This window comes from Passer montanus, unplaced genomic scaffold, assembly GCF_014805655.1.
Source record: "Passer montanus isolate IOZ18808 unplaced genomic scaffold, ASM1480565v1 scaffold37, whole genome shotgun sequence".
NCBI classification, from domain to species: domain Eukaryota; kingdom Metazoa; phylum Chordata; class Aves; order Passeriformes; family Passeridae; genus Passer; species Passer montanus.
In genome coordinates, this window is record NW_024368485.1 from 6,995,634 (window position 1) to 7,023,465 (window position 27,832).

At 44.9% G+C, this 27,832-nt stretch overlaps 2 protein-coding genes and 1 long non-coding RNA gene across 6 annotated transcripts in view; 1 reads left to right on the plus strand and 2 right to left on the minus strand.

Annotated features, from left to right (window-relative positions):
- Positions 1–11,800, plus strand: part of LOC120505991 — a 41,182-nt gene extending 29,382 nt beyond the window's left edge. For all 4 annotated transcript variants that reach the window (XR_005628390.1, XR_005628391.1, XR_005628392.1 and 1 more), the window contains 5 exons: positions 8,036–8,096; positions 8,461–8,693; positions 9,119–9,236; positions 10,154–10,256; positions 11,670–11,800. This is a non-coding gene — a long non-coding RNA (uncharacterized LOC120505991). The remainder of the gene's footprint in view (positions 1–8,035; positions 8,097–8,460; positions 8,694–9,118; positions 9,237–10,153; positions 10,257–11,669) is intronic.
- FAM161A (FAM161 centrosomal protein A) lies at positions 10,872–19,727 on the minus strand. Its single transcript, XM_039717028.1, has 6 exons — positions 19,287–19,727; positions 18,031–18,278; positions 16,411–17,589; positions 13,726–13,825; positions 13,144–13,295; positions 10,872–12,561 (listed from the first exon to the last, which is right to left on the minus strand). Exons 1-6 carry the CDS (start codon positions 19,404–19,406, stop codon positions 11,973–11,975), a joined length of 2,388 nt encoding a protein of 795 aa, XP_039572962.1. The 5' UTR covers positions 19,407–19,727; the 3' UTR covers positions 10,872–11,972.
- A 1,539-nt stretch (positions 19,728–21,266) lies between these two features.
- On the minus strand, positions 21,267–27,268 carry CCT4 (chaperonin containing TCP1 subunit 4). Its single transcript, XM_039717120.1, has 14 exons — positions 27,063–27,268; positions 26,599–26,651; positions 26,269–26,358; positions 25,609–25,717; positions 24,848–24,990; positions 24,459–24,580; positions 24,238–24,370; positions 23,762–23,901; positions 23,479–23,575; positions 23,071–23,181; positions 22,688–22,818; positions 22,360–22,594; positions 21,762–21,875; positions 21,267–21,479 (listed from the first exon to the last, which is right to left on the minus strand). The coding sequence occupies exons 1-14, from the start codon at positions 27,178–27,180 to the stop codon at positions 21,462–21,464; spliced, it is 1,614 nt and encodes a 537-aa protein (XP_039573054.1). The 5' UTR covers positions 27,181–27,268; the 3' UTR covers positions 21,267–21,461.
- Between the last annotated feature and the right edge of the window lie 564 nt (positions 27,269–27,832).

Here is a 27,832-nt window from a genome sequence, read left to right on the forward strand (position 1 = left end):
ATTGAAAGGGACTGCTCTTAATTCCTTTTCTTTTTCCCTGGGGCAATTAGTCACACTGTAGTTCTTTTCTGAAGTAGAAGGTAAAAACACTGATAAGATCAGTTTGAAATCGAGGCTAGGTCATTATTTATGTATATGATAGTGTGCCTATAAGGCTTATTTTTAATAAGAATGTAGCTTTTTCTGCCTTAACCACTTAGATTTTCAACTCCTGGGAACTATTTTTGCCCTGTAACTCTGAGCACAACCTCGGGCTCAGTGGCCATGAGGTGCTTCTGCCCTGTGCTGTGATTAATCCTGGTGATTTTATCATATGCAAACCTCTTCCATGCAGCAAGGAGAACTTGGATTAAGGTTCCAGAAACCTTTCATGTGGCATCTTTTCTGGACAGAAGTGAGCAGGAGCCTGTCCTGCTCAGGGTGCTGTCAGGAGCAGTCCCGTGGAAGTACAGGATCATTTAGGATCTCTTAATTAAGGAAGAAGAACTTGGTGCTTGGGTAATGATCCTGACAAAAGACGCTCCTTTACTGAGGTGCTCCACTCCTTGGGCTGCCTAAGGCTTTTCTAGGAAGTGCTGTAGAAATAATAAGATCACTTCTACCTCTCCACATACTGCAGCATTTTCAGCTCCAGATGATTTTCCTTGTGTACTAATCCTGGCCTTTCTGGTGTGACCATTACTGCTGACATTGGGCTGTTTTCATGTTTTTCATCCCTTGGAAGGGATGTGAAAAGAGTGCAGGTGTCTCACTCTGTATTCCCTGAAATGATGTTGAGCAGCCTTTGTATCAAATCTTGCATCTCTGTTTTTTCAGCTCCCCTGGCACCTTCTTTTTATCACTTCTGAGTGCAAAGGTGGGTCAGTAAAGTGAGGTGCATCAAAAATCAAACTATGGAGACCTTCCTATTTCAAGGCAGTGCTTGGCAAGCATAATGTTTTGGGGATTTTTTTTCTGTGTTCCTGGCAATGTTTTTATGGCAAATGGTGAAAACTCATGGGTTTGTGATGGACAGGTGGCTTTTCCAGGTGACTTCACCCAATTCCCAACTGAAACTTATTCATGAAAGAAGTCTTAGTGACTTTACCAATAGAAAATCACCTCTGTGGAGAGCATAAATTATGGTTCCATGAGACATATTGGATTTTGTTGTTATTGTTCTGATGAAAACCTGTATTGATCTTCTGCTATTTCTGTTTTAACTGAAGAAAAGCTGTGCACTTTATGCTCAGAAATATCCAAGAGGAAAAAAAGGGATTACTTGGAAATTCAAATGAAAGGTAATAAAGCCAAAGCTTTTGCCATTACATTAATTGTAATTGAATTGTGGTTGGAAAATCTGCCTTTAGTTTTCCTAGAAACAGCAAGCAGGGGCACGTGCTGACATGCAGCTTGTGCTGCATCTGAAGAGTGAAATTCTGTTCATTTCAAACTGCTGTTCCTAACTTTAAATGGTGCAAAATGGGATTGAAAACAGCTCTGTAACACCAAAGTAAACTTGAGGCTGTTTGTTACTCGTGAGGAACAAGACTACATTAAAAATTCACCTTCATTCTTCTGATGCTTATTTTGATTTTGTTTTGCTTCTGGGGCCCATGTTCATCTGTTACAAAAATCCTAATGTTTCCTTCATCTTCTCCTCAAAAATTAAGAGTTATATTTCCTTTTCAGCTTTCATACCTGCTATCTGTTGATGTATAAAACAAAAAATCATTGTTTCTTCTGTTACTCTGTGAATGCTTCTCAGAGAAACAGGTTTACTGCATAAGTGAAGAGCTGGAAAATTGTGTGTTTAGAAGTTTAACTTTTGATAGTATTAGAGAGAGTAAGCTGGAAAAAAAATCCAAATTAGTTACCCACATCAAAAATCCCACTTTTTAATTATTTTTGAGATGAGGTGAAGGATTAAGAGAATATAGTATTGATAGTATGAATTATATCTGCTAGGTATCTTTTATTTTTTAATACTCTTAGAATTAAACATGGCAGCTTGCCAACATTTTCACTTCTTGATGGCATCAGTGGTAAAAAAAGGCTCATAGTTCATTATTTATTTGACCTGCTGAGAAAACTGATTACTTGGAATAATACCACTGAGTTTGTCTCGTGCTGTGAATCCCATCTTAATGAAATATCTGTTCAAGGAATAGGTGAAGTGAAATTTAGGTGTTCCTTCTTGGAATATTTGTGAGCTTTTACATCCTCAAGAAAATATTTTCTCCATCACACCAAGTCTTTCTGCACAGTTGGTGCCACCTTTGGACTTCTCAAAAAAGGGAATAACAAGTAAACAGCATAAAGCTGAAGCATTTTGATGCCCACTGTGTGTTCCTCTTCAGCACAGTGCTGTGCCTTTCCCTGCACCTCCTTCAGTGTGGCAGCCAGGAGAGGGGAGCTCAGTGCCACAGGCTCAGGTCTGCCCACCTTTCATGGGATTTACTTTGGAACAGCCCTTTAGTCCTTGGCACCAGCTTCCCCCTAGTGGTTGGGATGCACCTCTTGGTGGGCTTGATCCCAAAGAAATCCAGTTTGTGTTTTGCCATGGTACTCTGCATGTGCAAGGCCTGTGTGCCCAGCAGCCTCGGTGAGTATTGGCAATGTGGATGGATATTTTTGCTTGAGGATCTGTCCTGTCCTGCTGCCCCACAGAGGGTCAGAAAGGGAAGCCTGAATCCTGTTTTCCTGTTTAATGGATTCTGAGTAGTCACTGCATCCACCACCTTAAACTTTGTATACCAGCCCCCTGCTCATTATAGAGGAAAATCCTAACTCTTTTCCATGTCTCCTCTTTCCCCCATAGCTGTCAGAACCATTCTTGAGAAGGAATCAGCAGAAGAAAGGAACATTTAAAGTCCTAAAACACTCTAGATGCCTGGCAGTGAGACAATATCAATTATACATGTAGCTGTGTGTTTAGAAACTCAATAAAACTCTGCCATTTCTCAGTGATCCAGAAGAACAGCTTGTTCTGTAAAAGGCATTTTCTAACTATAGACAGGTATCAATTCCTTTATTGACTGGATTGATTCCTTCCTCTGCTAATGCATCTGCTGTCCTGATAAGGTGACTCTGACCTGGAACTTCCCTTCTTTGGTGGAAGGGGTGAAGAAAGGAGGTGTTTGTTCCCAGTGCTGTCAGTGTGCAGCCCCTGCTCATCAGTGCTTTGCAACATCAGTGTGAGAACAGCTGGCCATCCCCAGAGTGCCCTCTCTTCTCGTCACTTCAGCAGCACACCACTCTGTTCTGATTTCTTCCATCACCCAGATACATTAAGAGAAGGAAAGCAGTCACTCTTGGGTACTCCCTGGTGTTATTTTTGTCTCTGAGCACAAATGCCATTTGTTCAAAAGCTGATGAGATTTATGTCTTGATGGGGATCCCCGTGCTGAAATGAACTCCAGGCTCCCCTGCCTGGGAAGCATTTGCCAGAGCTGCTGATGTGATTGAGCAGCTGGGAGGAACTCCAGTGCAGGTGAATTCCAACCTCTGGAATTCCTTAAGGGAGTGGTTGGAGTGAGTGTGAAGTCAGTCTTGGGTTTAGTAAACTTAGTTTTAAGGTTTCTTTAATTTTAAAGGATTCCAGAGGTTTGAAGACGCTAGTAAATCATCCCAGCAGGAAGACCAAGCATCACAGTCTTCAGAGCATTCCCTTGGCCAGAATATTCCCCTACAGCTCTGGGGAAGAGGGAAGTTGGGAAGGAATCCTAAAGCAGAGACCAGAAGTGAAGAGCTACAGTCTCCAGCAGCCTCAGCTGAGAGGTACAGAGAGCCCTGAGCATGAAACTTTGCTGCAGAGCTGGAGAAAGATGGATCTGTTCTTTCTCCCACACAGCTGGGGAAGGCTGAGTGCTGTGGCTGCCAGCAGCCTGCTGCCTCAGAATGGAATCAGCACTTGGGCAGGGGAAACACAGAGGGGATTTCATTAACATTCATGGACTGGCTGAGCAAGAGCTCTGCATGCTGACAAGATAATGTACAGCTTTAATATAGCAAATTTCTACTGCTGGTGGGGACTGCCCAGCTGTAACATTTATTTTCACTGTTTGAGTCCTGAGGAAGATGTGGGTGAGATGCTGTTCCCTGTTTCCATCAAAGCACCCACTTCTCTGACAAGGACCACACTTCCCACCTCACTTTTTCAAATGGTTGCTCAGACTCCTGATGCTGAGCAGAAAACAACATTTAAGCTGTTTTTCAAAATGAACATTTATCAGGGGGTGTCCTTCCCCCTTCCCAGGGTAGAGTATTAATTAAATTGGAGGACTCAAGAGCCTGTCTGGAAGGGATTCTGGATGCAGAGGAGGTGCAAACCCAGAGGACCAACATGAAATGCAGGCAGCTGTTCTTCTAAAATGGAAGAGTTAAAAATCCAAACTCAAAAGGACAAAGAAAAGGAAAAAAGGAGAAATCTTGATTCTGGAAAATGAGAAGCTGCTTATCAGGAAATGTGGATGTGTGATGCCATGGTGGGGCAGTTTTCTCTCCAGTTCCTGTGCTTCCTCTGAGCTGGTTTGACTTTAGAAATATATAAAAGAAAGGTGACTTGTTGTTTGTGTCATGTACTGGAAAAGATGGAGTTGGAAGAGATGGCAGATTTTGCACCACTAATGTTGCAGGGGTAGAGGCATTCCCTTACTGTCTGTTGATATTGAAAACAGCCTGGAATGGCTTTTTAGCTTTTGTCTGGGAAAAATAACAGGAATATCAAAGTATAATATTAGTTAGGAAAGAAGCAAGCAGCCTCAACATGAATTTTGTGTTTGCTGTGGTGTGAAGAGAAGCACTGTATTGGTGGTGGCAGTGAAGATGCATTCTGGGGATGCAGGTAAGCTATCCATGTTCTCCAGGGATGGTAGTTTAGGGCTAAGGGGAATGGATAGATTAAAAAAAACCCCAATCTCTTAGAGATCAGATCCTGAGAACTGAGTCGTGATTCCTGCAAAGCCAATGGTGGGGATCTCCCTGGGAATAAAGGCTTGGAAATGTGCTGTTCAGTGCTTTCCTGGCACACATCCCTCCTTTATGAAGCTGGGATCCAGGCCTGGCCAGCAGCTGGTCACTGGGCCAAGTTTATCCAGAGAGCTGAGAAACTGCAACAAGCCACCCTCACTATCCTGACTGCAGAGTTTCCAGTGCTCTGGAGCACTGGGATGTGGTTGGAATTGTGCTCCAGGAAAAATTTACCCCTGGATCAGCTCTGTTAACCTCCAACAAATCACTCGAAACCTGCAGTGCTGGCCCAGGCATTCAGTGCAAACAAAGCACGAGCTGCTGTAGCACATTTGTGCCAGGGTTTCCTGATTCCAAGTGCAGTCAGATATGGCCTAAAATGAACCATTGTTGTAACAATGACAAGAGAGGCTGGGGTGAAAATCATGTTATTTCCTTTGGAAAGAAAGAGTTCTATTTTTAACTATTTCCCCCTTAATCTTACTATTTTGTTCTACCAGTGTTTATAGCAGAGAGTACAATACTTCTTGCTGTGATTGTTCTTTGTGTGGCTGGGATATAAGTAGATGTTCTGCAGCAAATTCTCTGTCTGGGATACAGAGTCCAAAGAGATTGTGCTGCAGGAAGTTCTAAAAAAAACCCCAAACCCTTACACAATCCCCCACTCACTCCCTCCAAAAAGCCATAACCCAAACAAATAAAAACCCTGAAAGACTGTCATAGTTCCAAAATAACCACAAAAAATGTGTGCTGGGCTTAAAACAGAAGTCTGGGGGAAATGATTGTCAGATCCCTGGGTGCATTTGAGAACTGATTTATGTACATGAAACAGAAAATAAGAAACACACACTTGGGCTGTGCTTGTGTGTTCTCACTGAGGCAAATGAGCAGCTCCTCTCATTCTTTGCTTCTTTATTAGCAGTCATCTGATCTTCCCTCCCCTTCTGCATCCACTAATCCTCACCAAAATGGCTGGAAAGAACTCCTCTTGTGCTTTGGGGTGTTTTCCTGAGATTATTTCTACTACTCAGGGGAGTTACTGGATGCTCAGAAGGAGTTTTTGGTTTGGACCTTACAAACCTTGGACCCTGTTCAACAGTAAGTAGCCAGGAGAGAGGAGAGGGACTGCTCCCTGTCACCTGAAACAAACTTTTAATTCATTTCAAACAGTTCTTTGAGAGCAGACATTGGTACAGGATAAAAAAAATCACAGGTACTTTATCAAGATGCCCTTCTGCCTCAGCCCTTTGCTGTCATTTATGTATCCACAGCCATCTATGCACAAATTACAGATAATTTATCAGGCTGTGATCTTTTCCATCATTTTGCAGGATGCTGCCTGAAGGAAAGAGCAGAGCTGGAGGCTTGTGTTGAGTGGGTGATGTATGAAAGGGGCTTGTGGCAGTGAGTTAGATGGAGCACAGCCCACAAAGGAAAGGGAAGCAGATTTTCAGCATCTCTGTGCCATTGTTTGGACAATGTGTTTTACTGAGGTTTTGATAAAACTGGTATTTAAAGGAAAATCCCCAATCTAACCCCATCATGGAAACTACCTGATGATTTGTGTAAGTGGACAAATTGGGAAGTGCAGCTTCTTTGGATAATTTTGTACTTTGATCTGAGAATCCTTCAGGCATCTCATCTAGACTAGGCTCTTTTATCCTAATATTTAGCCCTTCCAGAATTTCTTTTGCCTGAGGAGTTCAAAGCTTTTTACAAACTTTGTGTAGAGTTTTCTTTGTCAAGACACAGGACTGGAAAGCAGGCAGAGTGCTGGAAGGCCCTGCATGTTCCCCTCTTGGTTTCCCTGCCCCCTCAGCTCCCAGCAGCAGCAGGGAATGGGAATTCTTTTGGGATGTGGCAACTCTGACTCAAAAAGAGGAGTTCTATTCCACAGAACCATCTTCCAGGGTGAATTTTCTTTTCATTTGGTGTTAAATCAAGTGCAGTCACAGGTAAGCAGTGCAGAGTTCAGCTGGGTGTCCTCAGATGGGATTTTGGGATTTTCCACAATTTGGAATTGCTGGCTCTGGGTGAGGGTGGGAGGGCAGAGAGCTGAGCTGGGTGTGGTGCTGCCTGTGAGGTGTCTGACAGAGAATTGACTGTTGTATAAACCTGAACAGCTTTTTCCCAGTCACCCTTCACACAAAGTTGAATATTACCCAGGAGTTGTGTGGCTGGCTGGAAACTGAGGGCTTTTCTGGGCACCACTGAGCTGCCTTTCAGTGGGAAAGGGAGGAGAGGGAGCTGTGGGAACAGGAGGGGCTCCGTGCCAGTTCTCAGGGTCAGGAACAAGCTGGAGCAGGCAAACAGGTGCCCAGGCAGCTCCACCAGCAGAGCTCAACTCAGCCTTGCCAGGCCTGAATTAAATCAGCATTCACAGAGCACAGGAGAAGGGAGGTTTTCTCAGGGATAAACTGTGAGTCTGCTCAACAAGCAAGGGATGCAGGAGCTCTCAGTGCCCTGGGAAGTCTCACAGCTCTGCAGTATCACAGATTTTAGGAACCCATTGGTAGGTGTGTGTGAGGAGTGGATCTTTTGCATGGCACCATGAGCAGCCCCTGTGTGTCAGTCAGATGAACTGCAGCACTTTGGGCTGGAATTCTGCTGTGAAATGTCTGCAGTCCCATTTTTGGTTAGAAAACTCAGAGTTCAAAGATATCCTAATGCTTCCATGTTCTCTAGGGATGGCAGTTTGCAGGCCACAATTCTGGTCTGGGGCTAAGGGGAATTGATAGATTTAAAAAACCCAATCTCCAACAGGTCAGATCCTGAGCACTGTGAAGAGGACCCAAGATCCTGAGAACTGTGAAAAGAACCTCAAAGTGGTCCTCTCCAAGTGCTGCTGGCTCCCACTCAGCTGTTTGTGTGGCTGATCTGAGAGCTCATTGCTGGAGGAGCTGGGATGGTGCCCTTGGCAATTCCAGCACCTTGGGGCTAAAGGTGTTACAGGATGGAGCTCCCCAGGGCTTAATCACAATGACACACACCAAAAGCTGATTTTTGATTTTTTTAACTTTTATACTTACTGCAAGACATATACTTTGTGTGTCTTTCATACTTTGTGTGTCTTTCACCCATCTAGAAAAGTGTGGGATGGCATGGAAGGCACATTACAAAGTGCAGCAAGCTCACCTGAGAAGCAGGTACAGCTACAAGTGTGGAAAGCTGTCTGAAATAATCTGAATAACGTGGTTTGTGCTCATTATCCTGGCAAGCAGAATTTCCTGCCTGTGTTGGTAGCCTGCTTGCTACAGTTAATCAGCAACCTGCCTAATCTCACTAACCTTCTTTTTGTAACCTGCCTAACTATGGTGTAATCTGCTTATGGCACTGAGCCCTGACTATTAGTAGCAAGTTTGGAGCTGTGCAGGTGCAAATATTTTTATTTTCAGTCCTGTTGACAGCTGGCTTCCATGGTGTTTGTGCTCATGAAATTCAGCCTGGGGGTAATGATGAGAAAATAAAGGTATTTCTGACCTGCTAACTTCTGCCTCCTCTGTGCCACAGCCCCTGAGCTGTGGGGGATTGTCCCAGGGCTAATCCTGGGATGCAGCTCCTGGGACACGGATCATGGCTGGCCACAGCTGCTGGGGGACATCTGCTGGCCCTGTCACCTGCTGCCCTTCAGCCTGGGACACTCTTCATCCATCACACCCTGGCCTGGGACCCCTGGTTTCTGTCTCAGCTGACTGCTCTTGTTTTAGCAGACAGGAGAAACGGGAATTTGTCTGATACTGTTTGTAAGTCTTAGTTCATTCCTCAAATTCCTGCAATTCCTATTGAAGAAAGAAGCAATTTTGAGTTTTGCTGGAGTATGCAAGGGTTTTTGTTTGTTTGTTTTCCTAAAGCCAAGTAATTACCAAAAGAGATGTAAAACTGTAATTCCACTGAAGGCTGAGGAGGACAGACACCAAACTATTTTAAATTTTATCTCATTTTATCTAATTTCTCTGATTTCATTAGTTTAATGTTTGTAAGCCAGCAGCTGCAGTATCTTTAACAATATTCCTGGACAAATATATTCTGTTATAAACTCATGTTTGACTTCAGCTTGGGGCCAATGGGGCAGACACACTGTTAGAAATAATTTTTAATAATATATTTTGATCTTTGGAGTGCCTATTATCTGCCAAGCTCAGGCAAATGTTTTGCTTGCTGCCATTAGAAGCCTTGAGGATTCCACATGAGACCAGAATGAATTCCAAACCAGGGATGGCTTGAAACATTTCCTTCAAGAATTTGAATTCTTTTGTTATTCTCTTCATCTGGAGCTGCTGTAAAAGGTAATGATGTAATAATTTTTTTCTCAGAGGAAAAGGGAACATAACCTGCTTGGTGTTGTGATAACTCTGGATAGGAGAGGATGGTTTCTGGAGGAAGCAATATTATAAATACAAAAAGTGCTTCAAAAAGCACAATATCCCAAACTTCTGGCTTCTTATGTCAGAATATAAATATAATTATTATACAGAAACACTATTCTTGCACTTCAAAATGATTTCATACTACAGTTCACATGCAAAGTTACCCCCTTCTTCCCATGTGGTGTTTTAAATCCTTTTTTTCAGATACACCTTCCTCATTTTCTTTGCAAATTTTTGAACATGTTCCTACTTCTGTGCTGTGGCCATTAATTAAAATATTAAAGACAGAATATTCAATAATCTGTGAGAAACTTTCCTATTCCTCTCCCTCCTGCTAGGTGGCTTCCCTGAAAGCATAACTCATCAGCATTTCTCCTCTAATGAGCTTTGTGCCTTAAAATGCTTCTATTCCATCACCTTCAGATTTTGATTTTCATCATGTTGAAGTTGTTGGGGTTTTTTCTTTGAATAGTTTTGGGGTTTTTTTCCAGTGCTCTCATCTTATTAGTTATTTTGGATTCTCTACATTCAAATCATCCTCTTTGGGGGAAATAAAAAAGAAAAAAAGAGGTGAAATCATGACTTGGTTTTTAGGCCAGACTATTTTTCATCTCCTGACAGGTGTACAAGGCTCTTCTTTGTTTAAACTATTTTTTACGGCTGTACTTTGCTTCATGAGGTTTAATTCACCCTGACCTGTGTGTCTCCATTTCTCTTCTGTCATCTCTGGTTTTTCTTTGCTTTTTAATTCCTTATTGGAATGTTTATCCCTTTATGTTTCTAATGCAATTTCTGAACAGCTTTTGTGACTTAAATCTCATTATCCTCCCTGACAGAGTCTGAAAACTCTGCTGCTCCAAGTGATTTCCATAAGTGGCTCCTTTAATACCTCAAGGTTTGCTCACCCATTCATGAGGATCTTTCTTTGCCTGCAAAAAGGTTGGTTTCTTTCAGATGTTTTGCTGGCACTTTATATCCTAGAAATGCTTCCTGGAAATCTTGGGAAACCATAATCAGTTGGATCTCCTTAGTCCACACTATTCTGTTTTTCCTTTCCAGAAATGCTAACAAAAGCTGAGGCACAACCTCCAAAAGCTGTCCTAACTCTTCCTGGTGATATCTTATTTATCACACTTATTAATTCTGTTATTATTAAGGTTTATATTTAAAATATTTAAAAGCTCAGTGACAAACTCAATCTAAATTTTACACAGGTTCCCAACTCCTTCTAAAACCTTAAAAAAGCATTGGCTTTGCTACTTTCTCTACATTCAGAATTTTAGAGTATTTTTAATCCCTATCTTATTACAATAATTATATATTTGTTCCTTTAGAACACTTAGGTGAGTGCTGTCAAATCTTAGAAACAGATTTGACTTTTTTTCCTTTTGAAATCACTTCAAATAATCTGAAAAAAAAACCTCATAATTTAGAGCTGCTCTGCCTTCTTTCAGAAAAGGATTTGATTTCCATCATTTGTGATTGGTAATTGTAGAACTCCTCAGAGTTACAGAATTCTGAAAACCACAAGCAAACTTCCTTGTGAAGCAAGGATTAATAATTTCACAGATACTTTATTCAAGTTTTAAAAAAGCTTCAAATTCACATTAGTTATGTTCACACTTGGAAAATAAATAAAAGTAAGAATGCTTAAAAAACTTCCAAACACACAGAAACAGTGTAACAAAATAAGGAGGAGAAAATAATGACAGATTTTTTAGCAAGAAAGTCAGCAATAGTAGGGGAAGGTAGTACTGAGGTAAGAAAAAATCCAAATCCCAAATATTTTTTTGGAGAGTTTTTTGTGGAGTAGCTGAAGTCCTGAGCAGCCAGTGTGTAAGAAGAGGTATTAAAGCACTCCCTTGCATGGTTTCATACAGCTGGAGTTACCTGAGGTAAAAAGATGCCCTTTTCCAGGGACAAAATGGCAATTGCTGCTCCACAATCTGCCCTGGCTTTGCCAGCCCACGGGAAGAGCTGGACTGGAGCCTCAGCAGCTGCACAGCACCCTGTAATTCATTATTTATTATTAATGAACAGTGAGGCTGCAGCTCACTTTAGGAACAGAGGTGCACCAACGTCACAAGAGAGTGCAACAAAGAACAGTAATACAAAAGTAAATTGTTTTCTTGGGGAGAAATAGCAGCTTGAGCTTTCTTACTGGAAAACAAACAGAATTCCTGCACTGGCAGGTCTCCTAAACTGAGAGGTACAAATTCACAGAATTTTGCATGTGTAGCAAAGCACCAAGTTCTTCTCTGGTGTCTGATATAATTTTTAACAATATATCTTGATCTTTGGAGTGCCTATTATCTGCCAAGCTCAGGCAAATGTTTTACTTGCTGCCATTAGAGAAGCCTTGAGGATTCTACATGAGACCAGATGAATTCCAAACCAGGGATGCCTTTAAACATTTCCTTCAAGAATTTGAACATTTTCTTCAAGAGTTTTGTTATTCTCTTCATCTGGAGCTGCTGTAAAAGGTAATGATGTAATAATTTCTTCCTGAAAGGAAAAGAGAACATAATCTGCTTGGTGTTGTGATATCTCTGGACAGGAGGGGATGGTTTCTGGAGGAAGCAATATTGTAAAAACAAAAAATGCTTCAAAAAGCACAGCCAGCAGTGGAAGAGGTTCCTGAGCCCCAGCCCTTCCTCAGTGCCCTTCCTCTTCACTGGCCTTCTCCTCAGAATCATCACTCTCATACTCCTCATCCTCATACTGGAAAGCACCCTCAGCTTCAGGGTCAGACTGGGCTTCCTCTTCACGGGACCCATCTGACCTGGCTCTGCACTCATCCTCCTCTTCCTCCTCCTGGGAATGGCCACGGGATGGGCCTGCCTTGGCTTCCTCCTCCTCTTCCTCCTCCTGGGAATGGTCCAGAGCTGGGCCTGCCTTGGCTTCCTCCTCCTCTTCCTCCTCCTGGGAATGGCCATGGGATGGGCCTGCCTTGGCTTCCTCCTCCTCTTCCTCCTCCTGGGAATGGTCCAGAGATGAGCCTGCTTTTGCTTCCTCTCCCTCCTCCTCCTGGTCACTGTGCCAGCTGGATTGAGGCTCAAGGGCACCAGGGCTGGCTCTGGCCTCACCCCCACCCTCCAGGTCACTGCACTGCTCATCTGGGGTGGAGGTTTTGGCACCTTTTCCCTCCTCTTCCTCCTCCTCCTCCCAGGACTGCTCAGACTGGGGACTGCCACCAGCTGCTTCCTCAAACAAATCCATCTTTTTCATTTTAACCTTGGTGATTCTGAAAAGACAAATTGCATGTGGGGTTTTATTCTCTGGGAAGATGCTTTCCACTTTGTGACCCAGGACAAAGCCTGGTAGCCTTGGCTGGGTGGAACTGGGGAAGGAGAAGGGAAGGGGGGACACAAGAGTCTCTTTTTATGCTAGAAAGTAACTCAGCTGTACTACTTGTATATATTTTTTTAATTTCTGTTTCCAATTAAATCATAACACCCAACAGATACTAAAAACTATTTTTAATAAGGTTCACTTTAAAAATCTAAAATTTAAAGGTAGTGACTTACAGCAACCTGCCAGAATTTTGGATGAAAGGAACAAACAAGGAATGTTTTTATTTTTTCCTTTGAAGTGAATTACATAACATAACCAGTTTGGTTAAGAAGCTCTCCTCTGTTTTACAAAATAATATTTAATTCAGGAAAACCAATCAAAAATACATACTAATGCTAACATACCACATAGTCAAATAGTTCCCTGGAAAATACTGCAAATCATTAAAAAACCCCTTAAATCTACACAAGGAAAGATTTCTAATTATTAGATACATAGTGAGTAAAAAGAAAAAGCCTTCAGTCATCTGTACCTTGCTCTGCCAGCATTGGGGGTGACACCTCCAGCAGTGGGGAACTGCAGTGATTTGGCTGCTCCTCCTTTCTGTGAAACAAACTCTGGGCAGATCCCCAGTGCTCTCAGTCTGTTTGAATAATACTTTTCTGCAGCTATTCTGGCATTTTTCTGTAGAAAAATCACAATGGTTAAATGTTATCTAATGCATTAAATGCCTGGCTTTTGATACTTTTATTTATATCAATCCTCTGATTCATTAATTGCTGCTGACAACTGGACATGATTATTCACTGCAGGTAAGAATAGCAAACACTTGAAAATTTTATCCCAGATTTTACTCTTCTGTACCAGCAATGCTTGGTTGTGGTCAGAGTTATTAATGTTGGAACTGAACCAGACACATTTACAACAATTCTCTGCTCTCTGTGCAAGCACACCTCAAAAATCACTGATATTTACATGGAGATGGGGCAGCAGAGATTGAATGGAGAAACACTGCCCTGAAAAGTGCTTTTGAAGTATCTTCTAAAAATGTCAGACCACAAATTTCTTATTCAGTATCAGTCAAGATTAATTAGTAGTTCAGAAACAAGGCAACCTGAGTGACTCTTTCAAAAAGAAGTGGCATTTGTTTTACTCTTTCTTCCATTTCTTGCAATTCTTGCAAATATTCCTGCCTTCTCTGCTTCTCGTTGTTCCTAAGGGGAGCAGAGTACAAGAGACATCATTATTAATTTATAGTACAAGGGGTCATTTTCTACAGCAGTTAAATTGCTCATAACAAATTAAATGTTGTCATACTTCAGGATACATTAGAGGTACTGAACAATTCATCTCTGAAGGAGCCACCCTGGCTAAGCAGAGGCAGGTCCTGGCTACTGGACTGAAACAGAGGCTGAGTTTGGATTCTTGGGTTCTTTTGGTAAAAAAAAAAATTGGATATTTAGGTTTTTTACATGCTGATTTCATACACATCTTCCAGTTGTTCTAAGCAAAACTAAACAGAACACACCCCAGGAAATTAAGAGCATTAAATAAAAATCAGTACTTTTCAGGTCTGAAGGAGAGAATCTTGCTGCTTTAGCAGCTGATCACCCGAGAGAGGTGGCTAGTCTGGATCATGGAACACTTGTTGCCTGAGCTGGTTTGTCAAGGGCCCAGTCAATAGAGCAGGACAATGAAACTGTGAATTCATGACTGAAATGATCCCTGGGATCACAGGGAGCCCTGGATAATCCAGGTGCAATGGGCTGTGACCCTTGCTCAGAGGGGGACAGTGCCTCTGACCTGGCCACATCTGCCACTGCAGGTCAGGCACTTGAGGGCAAGGATGAGATCAAGGGGGGCCTTTTACACCTCTGCTTCCTCCAGCCCCTCTCCCTGACCACCTCTGAACTCCTCACCATGCTGGGAAGTGCACTTCCATTCCCTGCTCTGGATGTCTGTCTGTCTGCCCCTGACAGACAGAGTGACACATTCCAGCCGGGCTGAAATGAGCAATATCGGGTTCAACACCTGCACCAGAAAGTTGCAACAGCAGCATTTTACACCCAGCATTTTACTCTCCTGACATCTGATTGAGCTGAACCCTGTAGTGTGAGATTTGCTGTTGAACAAACCCAAATCACATCCACAATCACCTACCGTGCCTCTTAATTCTCTGTCCCAGAGTCAGCAGCTCCTGTGCTTGAGGACACATGGATTATCAAGCTCCTGTTATTAGCAGTATGCCAGGTTACTGGAAATTAGGATTTGTGCTTGCTGCCCCAGAATCCTGCCCAGGCATGAAGCAACAGGGGCAGAGCAATCAGTGCCTCTCACCATCCCCACATCATTGACACCTTAAATTGCCAATAGTGCAGCAGTACCCCGTGCCAGGCCAGACCACAAACCTCACTAAAGACTTGTTCACACAGGATTTATTTTTCTCAGGATTAGAAAAGCAGAAAGGGTTAAATTAGCCCCAGACACGAGGCCAAGCAGCAGCCATGGGGTTAGAGCTGTGTCAGAGCTGGAGCCATCTGGAGTGGCAGCTTACAGCACTCCAAGAAGGCTCTCGTGTTCTTCTCTGTGCATACACAAAGAGTCTTTGCACTGCATCTCTACTCCAGGGAACCTGGGATCCCATCCTCCTGAGCTCCAGCAGCTTCCTCACTCACTGCTGTTACACTGGGAAGTTAAAATAGTCCTGCTTTTATTTCCCTCTTCAGTGGGCACCTGCTGGGACAAAAGTGAATTGTGAAATGTTTGCTGCTGCACCAAAGTTGTACCAACACCAGTGCACATCCAGGTCTGCAATGATATTCTGTATCCACACTGTCCCCTCTCCTGACTTTTACAACCTTTTCCTCTTTAGTTGATACATCAATGGGGAAAACACAGGACTCTCCTGTTACTGAATCTATAATAATCTAATGTGGAATATATATTTCTATATGCTATATATTTCTATACTCTGAGTTCAATACAGGTTGGCAACAATTTCCCAGCTGAAATGCTAAATTTGGCCATTTTTCACCAGCTGCTTGCACCATGTTTAATTTACCACTGTAAGTATCTAAACTCAGACTATGCTATTTTTTACACACTGTATGTTTAACATACAGGGCAATCCCAAACCTCTCCTTGTCATTGCTGAAAGAGGTGTTTGGGATTCAGGGGAATGCTACAAAATACCTGAATGTTTTTAATCTGGGTTTAGACATCTGAGCTAGGCTCTGATGTGGGTCATTGGCCTCAGCCCGAGCCATCACCATTTTCTGGAATTTTTTTGTCCTTTGTTTCTGCTTGTTTCTGTTCCTTTTTTGTTGTTCTTCCAGCTTTCTTTTTTCCTCAAGGGAATTCCTGGTGGGGAAAATAAACTAAGGCTAATTAATTTTAAACCTAGAGCAAGACTTCAAAGGAATCTTTGGCAAAGATGATTCCAAAGAGAACAACAGGGTGAAAACAGGGTTGCTATGAGAGGACACAATGTGTGTGCCATTTCAAGGGATTCAGGATATCCTGGGAAACCAGAGTCATTTGTCTTCTTCTGACACAAATGCAATAGTGTTCCTTTAACAATAATAAATACTAATTAAATCCTATATTTAAATATTTTGAGATTTATATTATAAACCCTTATATTAACAAATTAAATCCTATATTCACTGCATGGAAGAATTAACTACAGATGTAGAAACACCAAAAATAACACCAAATAAAATACCAAATATATACTACTACTAATAAAAAAAATCTACTTTTCAAGCATACATAAAGTAGAGCATCACCAAGCAGTCACCTTAGGGCTTGCAGCCGTCGTCTGGTGGATTCTGTGGTTTTGGGAGCTTTGGGTTTTCCTTCTCCCAGGAGAGGTGGCTTTACCCCTGACTGCCCCATCTGAGGCTTCCTTCTCGGAGAGGCAAACGGCCACCGTGTTTCCTTCAATTTCTCCTCATCCTCTTGCATGTCCTTCAAGATCTTGTCCTTGTTTGAGGGAATGTATGAAGTACAAAGGTCAAAAGGCTCACACACTGTGAGGGGTCTCACTTTTTTTTGTTGCAGGAGGCGTTTCTGGAATTTCTCATGAAGGAGTTCAAAATCGGGAACGCTCGATTTGATCTTGAGTTTGTGCTCCATTTGCTTTGGTTCAGTGCTCTTGTGTTTCTTCTTTTTGTTGGTCCCTTTTGAGGCCAGTCTGCTGTTGGGTACAGATGAATTCTGTAGCAGCTCCTCAGCTCTCATCCTGATCCTGATTTCCCTGCAGAGCTCCTCCTCCTTTACCTTGTCATGGAAATCTGGACTATAAACACATCTGGGGACTGGTTTCGCCCTGAACACTTTGGTTTTATTTTCAGGTGGGGAAAGGTCTTTCAACTGCATTTTCCTGGCTTCATGCCTTTGCCTCTCCCGCTCAATGAATTTAAAGGGCTTTTGGGTGGCCAGGAGCTTGAGCTTGCTCCTGTCCCTCACAGACCTCCTGCGCTCCTCGTTCCGCTGCACGATGTCCTGGTAGAGCGGCAGGAACACGGTGGCGGGCACGGGGTTGGCTCGGAACTTTTTCTGACACTCTGCTTCCTCCTCCAGCTGCTTCTTCAGCAAGTGGTTTTCCAGCTCAATCTGTGACTTGGATTTGACGTTCTGCTCTTTCTTCTGAGCTTCTCTGATGGTCATCTGGAAGGGCTTGGGCACGGTGACTCTGGGGGACCACGCTTTCACTTTGGCTTTCCTGCAGGCTGGCGAGCTGGGCAGGCTGTGCTTGGCACGGGACATGTAGTCTTCCAGGCAGAAGCCATCCCACATTTTTTCAATCTGCTGTTTAGCAAACGAGGATGATCCAGCTTCGCTGCCATTCTCCTCAAACACTAATTCTTCATCAGACACGTCCGATACGCTGGAGCCCAAGGGATTGCTTAAGTCTGAGTCTGAAAAGGATTTGTGCAGGTTAAGAGGCTGATGGGAACTCTTGTCCCAAGTTGGCCTTGAAAATAAAGGAGGGGGAAAAAGAAACACTTGGTTTGAGCCAGTCCAACGTTGATGCAAAACTGGTGACTTCCACTCTAAGGAATTATCACTAGAAACAAAAATGAGTGGCTGAGGGGGGAGAGAAGGGAAAAGAGCAGCACACTCAAAGCAGACCTGGTTTTAGTGCTGATCACCAAGTCTGCACGCCCTGACTTGGGAAAGGCCCTGTGCTTTCCTGAATGTGCTGCCCAAGCCCTGCTGCACACCCACCTCTAAACCTCACAGACCCTCAGCAAGGGAAGGAGCGTTTCTATCACCAAAGCTGACTTTTCTCTGATTATCTGGTTAGGAGAGGTGGGGAGTGGAACACTTTCCAGCCCAGAAACACACCCTGCTGTTTTACAGCTGCCTGCAAAGCATCTGGGAATCTTCAGCTAAAAAATGTCCCCAGACTTACCTGGAGCACTTTGGAGAGGTGTCACTTCTCTTATCCAAGGCTTGTACTCCTTTTAAACACAGTTTGTTCTGATACATACTTTCCAGTTTTGCCATGGTCTCCATGTGGGCATTCTTCAGCTCTTCCAGCTTCAAGTAATACTCCTGATTTGAATTGTACATTTTGGAAAAGTCTATCCACCTGTCACAGTCTCTCTTCGGAGGGGAGGCCTGCTCTCTCTTGGTACTGGAATCCAAGTCGAAGCCATCCTAGAAAAGATGTTCATAATTTTTTTTCTGCTAGAAGGAAGGGGAACAAGGTTCTTAATATTGCTTTATCCTGATCAAGTCTAAGGAATGGTAAAGTAACACAAATAGAGATACCTGTATATAAATGTTAATGTAGAAGTACATAGAATAATCTTATTGCGTATTAATTTTTATCCTAAGGGTCCTATTTAAAGCCTGTAAAAATTCCTAAGTCTGCCTTGTAATCAATATGTTTATAACAGGAAATATGATCAAAAGGATTTACCAAAAGAAAAAAACCAACTATTTTGTAAAGTGTAATTTTTCCTTGATTACTACGCAGCTCTAAAATGCCTTTATTTACAAGCAAACAGAACCTTCTCTGTGTCCTCATTCCATAACCACTCTAAAAATAAGTCATTAGAGATGTGGTGCATAAATATTTATGCCATTTCCATAACTTACTGTGAAATGACAGGGATTCTGCACAGCTTATATTTCCAATACTTGCATTTCCAATACTGTTTATCAGTTTGCAGCTGTGTGCAGTTGATACTCTTTAAGCATTTTTAAAGTTTACACTAGTCAGAGACGTTATTAAAACAACACAAAAGCTTCATTTTGTTATAGGCAGTGTGCTTTAAAAAGTTATGGGCTAATTTCTTCATTAAAAAAAAAATTAGAGTACTAATTTTACACACAGGGCTATTTTAATAAGCTTTGACACTCCAACAAGAACAAGAACAACAAAATCCTGTCTACGGGTTGTCAGGTTTTCACTGCAAAAATCACTAAGCGTTGGAGAATTCCCTACTGCAGTGGGAATTTCGGGATCGAAGCAGCGAGTTGACAGCGCCCACAGCGAGCCTCCCGGAGCGCTGGGTACGGCCCCGGCCGGGCCGGCCGCTCCTCCACCTGCTCCGCTCCACAAGCGCATTAAGGGCTCGGCCGGGCCGCCTGCCCGCTGTCCCCCGCCCGTGTGTGCGTGTCCCCGGGAGCCCTCCGAGCAGGCTCGGGCAGCCGCGGTACCTGCGCGGCGGCGGGCGGCGGGCCCCGCTCGTAGAGCGCGGCGGGCGCCCGTGTGCGCGGGTCGAGCGGCGTGCGGAGGCAGGAGGCGGCCAGCCGGGCGGCCCGGTGCGGGTCCTCCATGCCGAGAGCAGCCGGGAGGCGGCTCGGCTCCGCTCCACTCCGCTCCGTTCCGCTCCGCCTCGCGGAGGCGGCCCCGGGGCGGAGCGCGCTGTTAACGCCCGGCCCGAGCGCTGCCGCCGCCGCCGCCACGGGCGGGGCCGGGCCGGGCTCCGCCCGCTCGCCGCCGCTGCCCGTGCGGATTGCCAGGCGGCTTCTGGCAGGGTTTTAGTGGGAGCCGCCAATTCTCGCTGGCGACCCCGCGTTTTTCGCGCCCTCAAGTTATTAAAGAAGGTTTTTCCATCTTGAAGTGTGTACTTCAGGTAAGCAGTATCAGGCTTAAAGCAGGCTAAGCAGGAGCATTCTGTCCTAGCAATATTCTATCCTAAACCAGGCTAAGCAGGAGCATTCTGTCCTAGCAATATTCTATCCTAAACCAGGATAAACAGGAATATTTTGTCCTAGCAATATTCTATCCTTAACCAGGCTAAGCAGGAGCATTCTCTCCTAGGAATCCTAAATCAGAAGCAGGAATATTCTCTCCTAAACCAGGAGAAGCAGGAGCATTCTCTCCTAGGAATATTCTATCCTAAACCAGGAGAAGCAGGAGCATTCTGTCCTAGCAATATTCTATCCTAAATCAGGAGAAGCAGGAATATTCTCTCCTAAACCAAGAGAATCCTAAACCAGGAGAAGCAGGAATATTCTGTCCTAGGAATATTCTCTCCTAAACCAAGAGAAGCAGGCACATTCTGTCCTAGGAATATTCTATCCTAAACCAGGAGAAGCAGGAATATTCTGTCCTAGGAATATTCTCTCCTAAACCAAGAGAAGCAGGCGCATTCTGTCCTAGGAATATTCTATCCTAAACCAGGAGAAGCAGGAGCATTCTCTTCTAGGACTATTCTATCCTAAACCAGGAACATTCTGCCCTAGGACTGTTCTATCCTCTATCAGGACAAGCAGGAACATTCTTCCTCTACAAAGAGGAATTAATGCTGGATGGACCTGTTTAATGTAGTGAAATTACAAATACTTTTTGTGATGGAATCACACACTTGCTGTAATTCTTGTCAAGAATTTTAATTGTGATAATGGGGGATGAAAGCTTTAAGCATAGTACCTAAACTAAGATCATTGTTGGATGTGTGCCTGTGAGGTAAGGCACTATTTGTAATTTTAAACAGACAATTAATAATTAATGCAGAGCATTAATACCTAAATTGATTGTTTAATTTATTAATTAGTAGTTGAATTATTCTAGTTGTTCTACTTGGCAAGTAACAACAGCAGATCAACAGCATGGTGGAAATTCACTCAAAAGCTCCAGCTCCAACCAATCATGAATGGAAATGAGAGAAGAAATGGAACAGTCTCCTTTAAAGAGGAGGAATCGGGTTGTTTCAGTATAGCAATGATGGAGATGAAAGGGTTAATTCAATATGTCAGGCTAAGAATTAGAAGTTGGAAAGCTAATTTGCATTATTATAGAACAGTGTACTTTTAACTTCCCAGCCAGCTTTGGGAAAGGCAATTATTCTGGAGGCAGGGGAGGGAACCATGTGAAGAACACCCTCTGCAGGGCTCTGGATCATGGGATGGCAGCAGAATCACTGCAGAGCCCAGGAGAGCAAGGAGGGGAGGTGCTCCCACTGCAAAGATCCTCCTCCAGGCAGCACTGAGGGCAGAACCACCACTGCCTTAGGGAAACCTTTGGGAGAGGCAGCTCGAAGCTAGCTAAGTGTTACCAGCACTGCAAGGATGTTTTTAGAATATATCACAAGAGATGATCTGTCACCTTAAACGTTTCAGCCCTAAAGAGGAGCAGAGAAAAGCAAATGTAACCAAATGTAACAAACTCCAACAAAATGACACAGCAAAGAGTCAGGTAGACTACTGTGTGTTTATTGACAGAACAGCATTTTCTTTCTGAAAACCAACTGTTACTTAAGTTAAACCTGATCAAAGTACATCAGTCTTGCAGTTTAAGCCAATTCACACAGGTGCTTTTGGTGAGGAGTCCACACTCCAGCTGCAGGGCAGGAGCTCGAGACCATGGTCCCCACTTCTCTGCTCAGCTTATCCTCGAGTGTTCACCTGCAGGGAGGACACACAGTCAGGCAGAAGAAAGAACAGGATACATCACAATTCCTCCTATGACAATGATCCTGGCCTTTTAGGAACTCTAATTCCTTGATTTATGGTGCAGTATTTGTAACTCATTAGCTGCAGTTATTAAAAGGCTGAATGGTCTTAACCAGCACACAAACTGAGAATACTCTACACAGTAACTGCATTTTGAAGCCCAGCAGGTGAATGACAATGTGCTGGTGCTTGTGGAGGAAGGATAACCCAAGCCATGATGCCAGCACCACTCACCACATCATCAATCTTGAGAATGCTGCGCACGGTTTCTGTGGCCAGGGTCAGTGCACTCAAAGACACCAGCAGAGGCTGCACCACCAGCTCCTCCAGGATGTTGGAAATGCCACCCTAGGGGAACAAGGAGCCTTCACTTTGTACAAGACACACTACAGTCACATTTAGCACTTTTTCTTTTAGCAGAATCCTGAGGGCAATCAACTCCTGGACTGTCACAGGGCTTTCACCTGCAACAGGGGCATTACAGCACACATCTTCTCTCCCCAAGCACCTGACACATCCAGTCAAAATGAGCCAACAACAAAAAAAGCTGTGGTGCTACTCCCAAATTATGACCACCTTCCACTGCAGATCCTACTGATGGATCATTCTAAATGGATCTTTTGTTATAGCTGAAAGGCTTTTGTGGAGACATGAGATGATTCCTGTGTGTATAAAGCATTTAGTATCTGCTATTATCAATGCTCAGGGTGAGCTCCTGAGAGGACAAGCTGTAATTTCCCTCGGCTAATTTCAGCTTGCCCTCTCCCTAGTCCAGCCCTTAGGAGGTTAAGCATTTCCCCTGTAACACCCAGCTATTCCAACCCATCCTTACCTTCCTGACGTTAATGCCGGCTGTTTTCTCTCCTTGGGCATGTCTGTTTCGGAGCTCTGTCACCGTGGAGATGGGGTTGAGCCCCGCGTTCTCAGCCAAGGTGGAGGGAATGACCTCGAGGGCGTCCCCGTAGGCACGGACGCAGTAGGAGTCCATCCCCTTCAGCGTCCGCGCGTACTCGTTCAGCCGCAGCGCCAGCTCGATCTCCGGGGCTCCGCCGCCAGCAATCAGAGCCCTGAGGCACAGGGATGCCCATCAAACCTCACCTCACACCAGAGCACACACAAGCAGCTTTGGCAGTTACTAATTAACCCGACTGAGACGTTACCTTTTCTTCACTAAGCACCTTATGACACACAGGGCATCGTGAATGGAGCGCTCGGCTTCCTCCAGCACCAGTTTGTTGGATCCGCGGACCACGATGCTCACGGTTTTCCCAGGGTTTGTGCAGCCTGTAATCTAAAACATAAAACCAGATACTGACACTGGGGGAGAAGTAAAAACTTGGGACTAAAAGACACTGCCATTGGCACTTTCAAATTCTGTAACAGCACTTATGTCTGGCCAAGCAACACCACTGCACCACCGAAGTCAGTGGCTCCTCAGGTGCTTAAATGTAATAAATTCCACAGTAAAAAACATCAAAGCCACCAGTTCTTAAAATAACTGACAGATGTTAAGTAGTTATTAAACATTTTGTCCCTCACTCACCTTTATTAGTTTCCCAGAACCGTTCAAGTTGACCTCCTCTGCCAGCTCAGCAGAGCCCAGCATGTCAGGGGTGAACTGGTCAATGTGAGCCACAGGCTTAGTTCCAATTGTCTGAAAAAATAATGGGAAAAAAAATTAATCCAGAGGCTGACTGCAGAGTCAGCAAGTACACTGCATGTTGTTCTTCTGCACATGACAGTAAAAAGCAGAAGGGACTGTAGCTTTTACATCTGTCCTGAATCCTTCTACAGAAGTGTGGCTGCTCAGCAGAGCAGAAATGATTTTTAGAGCAATGTCTGCTCTTCCATTATAGTCAAAACATGAAACTTGTGAAAATGTCACAATAAACTGGCCTAGTTTTGGGGTATACTTTAAAACACTGCTTCTCCTTTATATGACCCACCTTACCTTACATATAAACTCAATGTCCTCTCTTTCAATGTCTTTAACCACCATGATCTTAACTTTGTTCAGAAAATGGAGCGCCAGGTCACTGAGAGCATCCCTGAAAATGAGAGGGAAGGAGTCAGGTCCCAGGGCTCAAATTCTTCAGAGTACAAAGTAAGGATACCATCAAACTCAAAACACAGACAGTGCTGCTGCTTTCTAAAGGCACAGCCACATTACTCTGCCAGGTGTGTTTGGCTTCAGTTTTCCACACAATTCCAACGGTGCCTGGGCATTAAGGTACCTCAGGATGGACTTCTGAATGAGCAGCACATTGCAGCCAGCCTTCTTGATCTGCTTCACCAGGTTCAGGATGTAGGCTCTCTCCTCACGCAGCACTCTGTCCATTTGAGCATAATCAGAAACAACGATCTGGTTGTCCATCTGTTTTAAATTAAGAAAGAGAAAAGCAGGTATCAAGATGTACCAGGTTCTTTAATGGAACGTGCTGTAATGCTAAACAAATAAACATAACAGAAAAATAGTACTAGAGACAGTTCAGGTAACACTGAATTTAAGTTTAAGCAATTTTTAACGTAATTTAAACATAATTTATAAACAATTTTTTATACCAACTGTAATTTTTTAGGACGCGCCAGTCCTTCACTCTAGTTGTGGCACAGAGTTGACACCACAGCATCTTAAAAAAAATTTGTTATTCCATTTGCTTGTCCCAAGTCCTAGAGAATGAGGATTTGTTCTAGCCACAGTCTGACTTACGTCTGTCTTTGGAGCAGACAAGCAGAACTGAATGAGGCCAATTTTGGCTTTTTCCACTCTGGTTACACCAGTGTTTGCCACCTTCTGAGTCAGGACGAGTCCCTCGACCAGTTCACAGTCATCAATTGTGCCCCTGGAAACAAACACAACCCATGACTGCAGCACCCTGGGAAACTGAGGTCACAGAGACAAAATCTGTCTAATTACAAGTTGTTTCTTACCCCAACTTCTTAACAATTTTAATATCTCTGAGGTCCACACTATTGGCTGTAGTTGGGTCAATCACCTTCATCACTGCATCCACACTCATTGGAGAAAGTAAACTGGAATACTGACACACAACCTAAGGGATTCAACAGCACAGAAACCATGGTGAGAGGCTTCACACTGATGAACAGCAGTTTCACAACATTGTTTCAATATTTGATGCCAGAATTTTGAAGCAAAGATGTCTTAAGGAATCTCCTTCATGGCTGCTCCATGGCATGGACAGAGCAGCAATTCTGGGGCAAAACCCCACACTTAGGGATGTACAGAAAATGGAACTGCTCTGCCTTAGACCTGACATCTGCAGGGCCTGGCTGGGCTGGAGCTGCCAGTGCAGCTGTACCTTGGAGTTGAGGGAGGTGGTGGCACTGTTGAGCAGGGTCTCCCTGTCACTGAGCTCCACGGGCTGGGCCATGTTGGTCAGCACCTCGATCCCTTTATCCAGAGCCTTCTGGAATGACTCCGAAATGATGGTGGGGTGAATTCCTGTCAGAGCACAAAACATGCCTGTTGGACACTCCACCCTTTCAAACACAGGTCTTTCTGCTTTTCTTCACCAGCTCTTTCCATTTTAGAACTCAAGATGCTCAGAATAAACTGAAGGCATTTCAGCAGAATGCTCTTCAATGTGTATGACCTCCCTTATCATTTCCTGCTGCTAAACCTGAGGGAAAAGCTGCAACATTCCAAGTGCTTTGTCCTCACAGACAAGTCCCCTGCAATCCCTGACATCCCACAAACACTTTTTTCAATTTCCCTTGGCATTCCTAAAGCTGCTGCTGTTCAGCTGATGCCTGAGGCTGACACTGGTTAAATTTCAGATTGTCAAAACTGCTTTCTCACAGTCCTGCACAAAACTCCCCAATTTCCCTGGAGTGTGGGATACACCTTTTATCCTTCCAACTGATCACAGCTACTTTAAGCTTTGTCCCACAAAAATGGAAAAAAAAAGGGCACAATGACTGCAGCACCTGCAGTTCCTGCATGTGCTTTATCCTTCCTTTATCACAGCTACTTTAAGCTCCATCACAAAAAAATGGCAAAAAAAAAGGGCACAATGACTGCAGCACCTGCAGTTCCTGCATGTGAAATGAATTCATTTACCTTTCTGAAGGAGTCTGGAACAGGCATCCAAGAGAGCTCCAGCAATGACCACAACAGAGGTCGTGCCATCCCCAGCTTCAATGTCTTGTGCTTTTGACAGCTCTACCAACTAAGGGAGAGATTATGGCAAAAAATAAATATACAGAGAGCTGTTCACCCATACCCAGACCCTTCTTTGGCCAAAATACAGCCAGGGTACAGCAAGTCACTTCCAGAAGCAGAGCTTTTTCCCCCAAATTTAAAGCTGAACACACCCATTCAGCAGGTTTGCCTTTTCCTTCCCTGGAGGAGAGTCACAGCAAGCTCATCTCCATCTCCAACCACAACCAAATCCATGAACACTGAACACCTCAAAGGTCATACCTTCACTCATTCCCTTCTGTCCTCATGGTTTGGGACATGAGTTCTTCCTTCTCAAACGACACATGAAGGTTTGGGCTACACTTTCTTAACATTCTTTCTCAAAATTTCATTTTCCTTGTGTTCTAAAACATGTCCAGAGAGACTGTGCATAAGGCACATGGGTAACAAATAATGTTTTATTTGCACATGGCACAACCTAAATTAATGCTCCTGCAGCACAAGGCACAAAATCTCCTGCTCTGTCCCTATCCTGGGTAATGCTGCTCAAATCCTCAAAATGGAAAAGCAAGCACTCACCATTTTGGCTGCAGGGTGCAGGACCTGCATTTGTTTCAGGATGGTGGCACCATCGTTAGTGATTGTCACATCTCCCTTGGCATCCTGAATCTGGGAAGAAAGGGCAGGAACACAGCTCTGATCAGCAGCTGCCAGCCTCTCCTTTGAGATTCAAAACATTCTTAAACATCGTTTTCAAAACCGAGATGTCCATTCAGTTCCCACTTTCCCTTAAACACGTGGAACATGGGAAAGAATCGAGACAAAAGGAGGCGTCCTCTAAAGGAGATATTGACTTTACAGTGCCTCCAGTAAGCTTAATATGCTGAGAATTAAAAACATAAAGTTTACCATTTTATCCATTCCCTTTGGTCCAAGGCTCGTTCTAATTGCATCGGCAACAGCTGGGAAGAGAAGAAAACGATTCCAGGCTGATTTCAAGAACTGCAAACACCCCACCATCCAAACGCCTTTTCTAAAGAGAAAATTCCTGCCCCTTTTAAGTTCCCAGGCAGGCTAAAGGATCCCAGCGAGCGGAACGATGGGATCCTTTAACTATCCCAAAACACGGCACTCTCAGGCCTGATTTCCACATTTTTTTCTTTTTTTCGCCATTATTATCTGACCGCCTGACGCAGCCATTTTAGCTCTGGGCAATCACAAAGGAACAGAACGCAGCATCGGCTCCCAGGCAGGGCACCGCGGAACTCCCGCTCGCAGCCCGGGCACCCATCGCCCCCCGCCCCCACCGCGGCCCACGCGGGCCCGGCCCGGCTCCCCCGGCCCCGGGGCGCCTCCCCCCGCGGCCGCCGCACCTTTGCCGGCGGCGATGTTGCTGAAGCGGATCTGGGCGGGCTTGTCGCGGTCCTGGTAGGCGCCCTTGGCCCGGCCGCTGGCCGCGGCGGGGGCTCTGCCGGCCGCGCTCTCGGGCATGGCGGCGCCGGGCGGGACGGCGGCGGAGCGGGCCCGAGGCTTCCAGAACGGGGCCTTCCGCCGCGCGGCACGCCGGGCTGCCCAACGCGCGCCTGCGCGCCGCCCCACGGCCCAGAGAACCGCCCCCTTCCACCCGCCTGACGGCGAACGCCGCGGACGCCTATAGAGGAGTGGCGCGCCGGCTGGGGGGGCTTTGGGGAGGTTTTCCCGCCGGGCTTGTCTCGCGCTGCGCTCGCGGCCGCTAGGGGGCGCCAGGGCGTGGCCGGGTCCCGCCCTCAGCCCTGAGGGAGCCGGGAGCTGAGGGAGGGATGGAGCGGGATGGGAATGCCGCCCTCAGCCCTGAGGGAGCCGGGAGCTGAGAGAGGGATGGAGAGGGATGGGAATGCCGCCCTCAGCCCTGAGGGAGGGATGGAGCGGGATGGGAGTGCCGCCCTCAGCCCTGAGGGAGCCGGGAGCTGAGGGAGGGATGGAGCGGGATGGGGAATGCCGCCCTGAGGGGGAGGGATGGAGCGGGATGGGAACGCCGCCCTCAGCCCAGAAGGAGCCGGGAGCTGAGGGAGGGATGGATGGAGCGGGATGGGGCTCACAGCCCTGGGAATGCCGCCATCCTCCCTCAAGGAGCCGGGAACTGCGGGATGGAGCTCACAGCCCA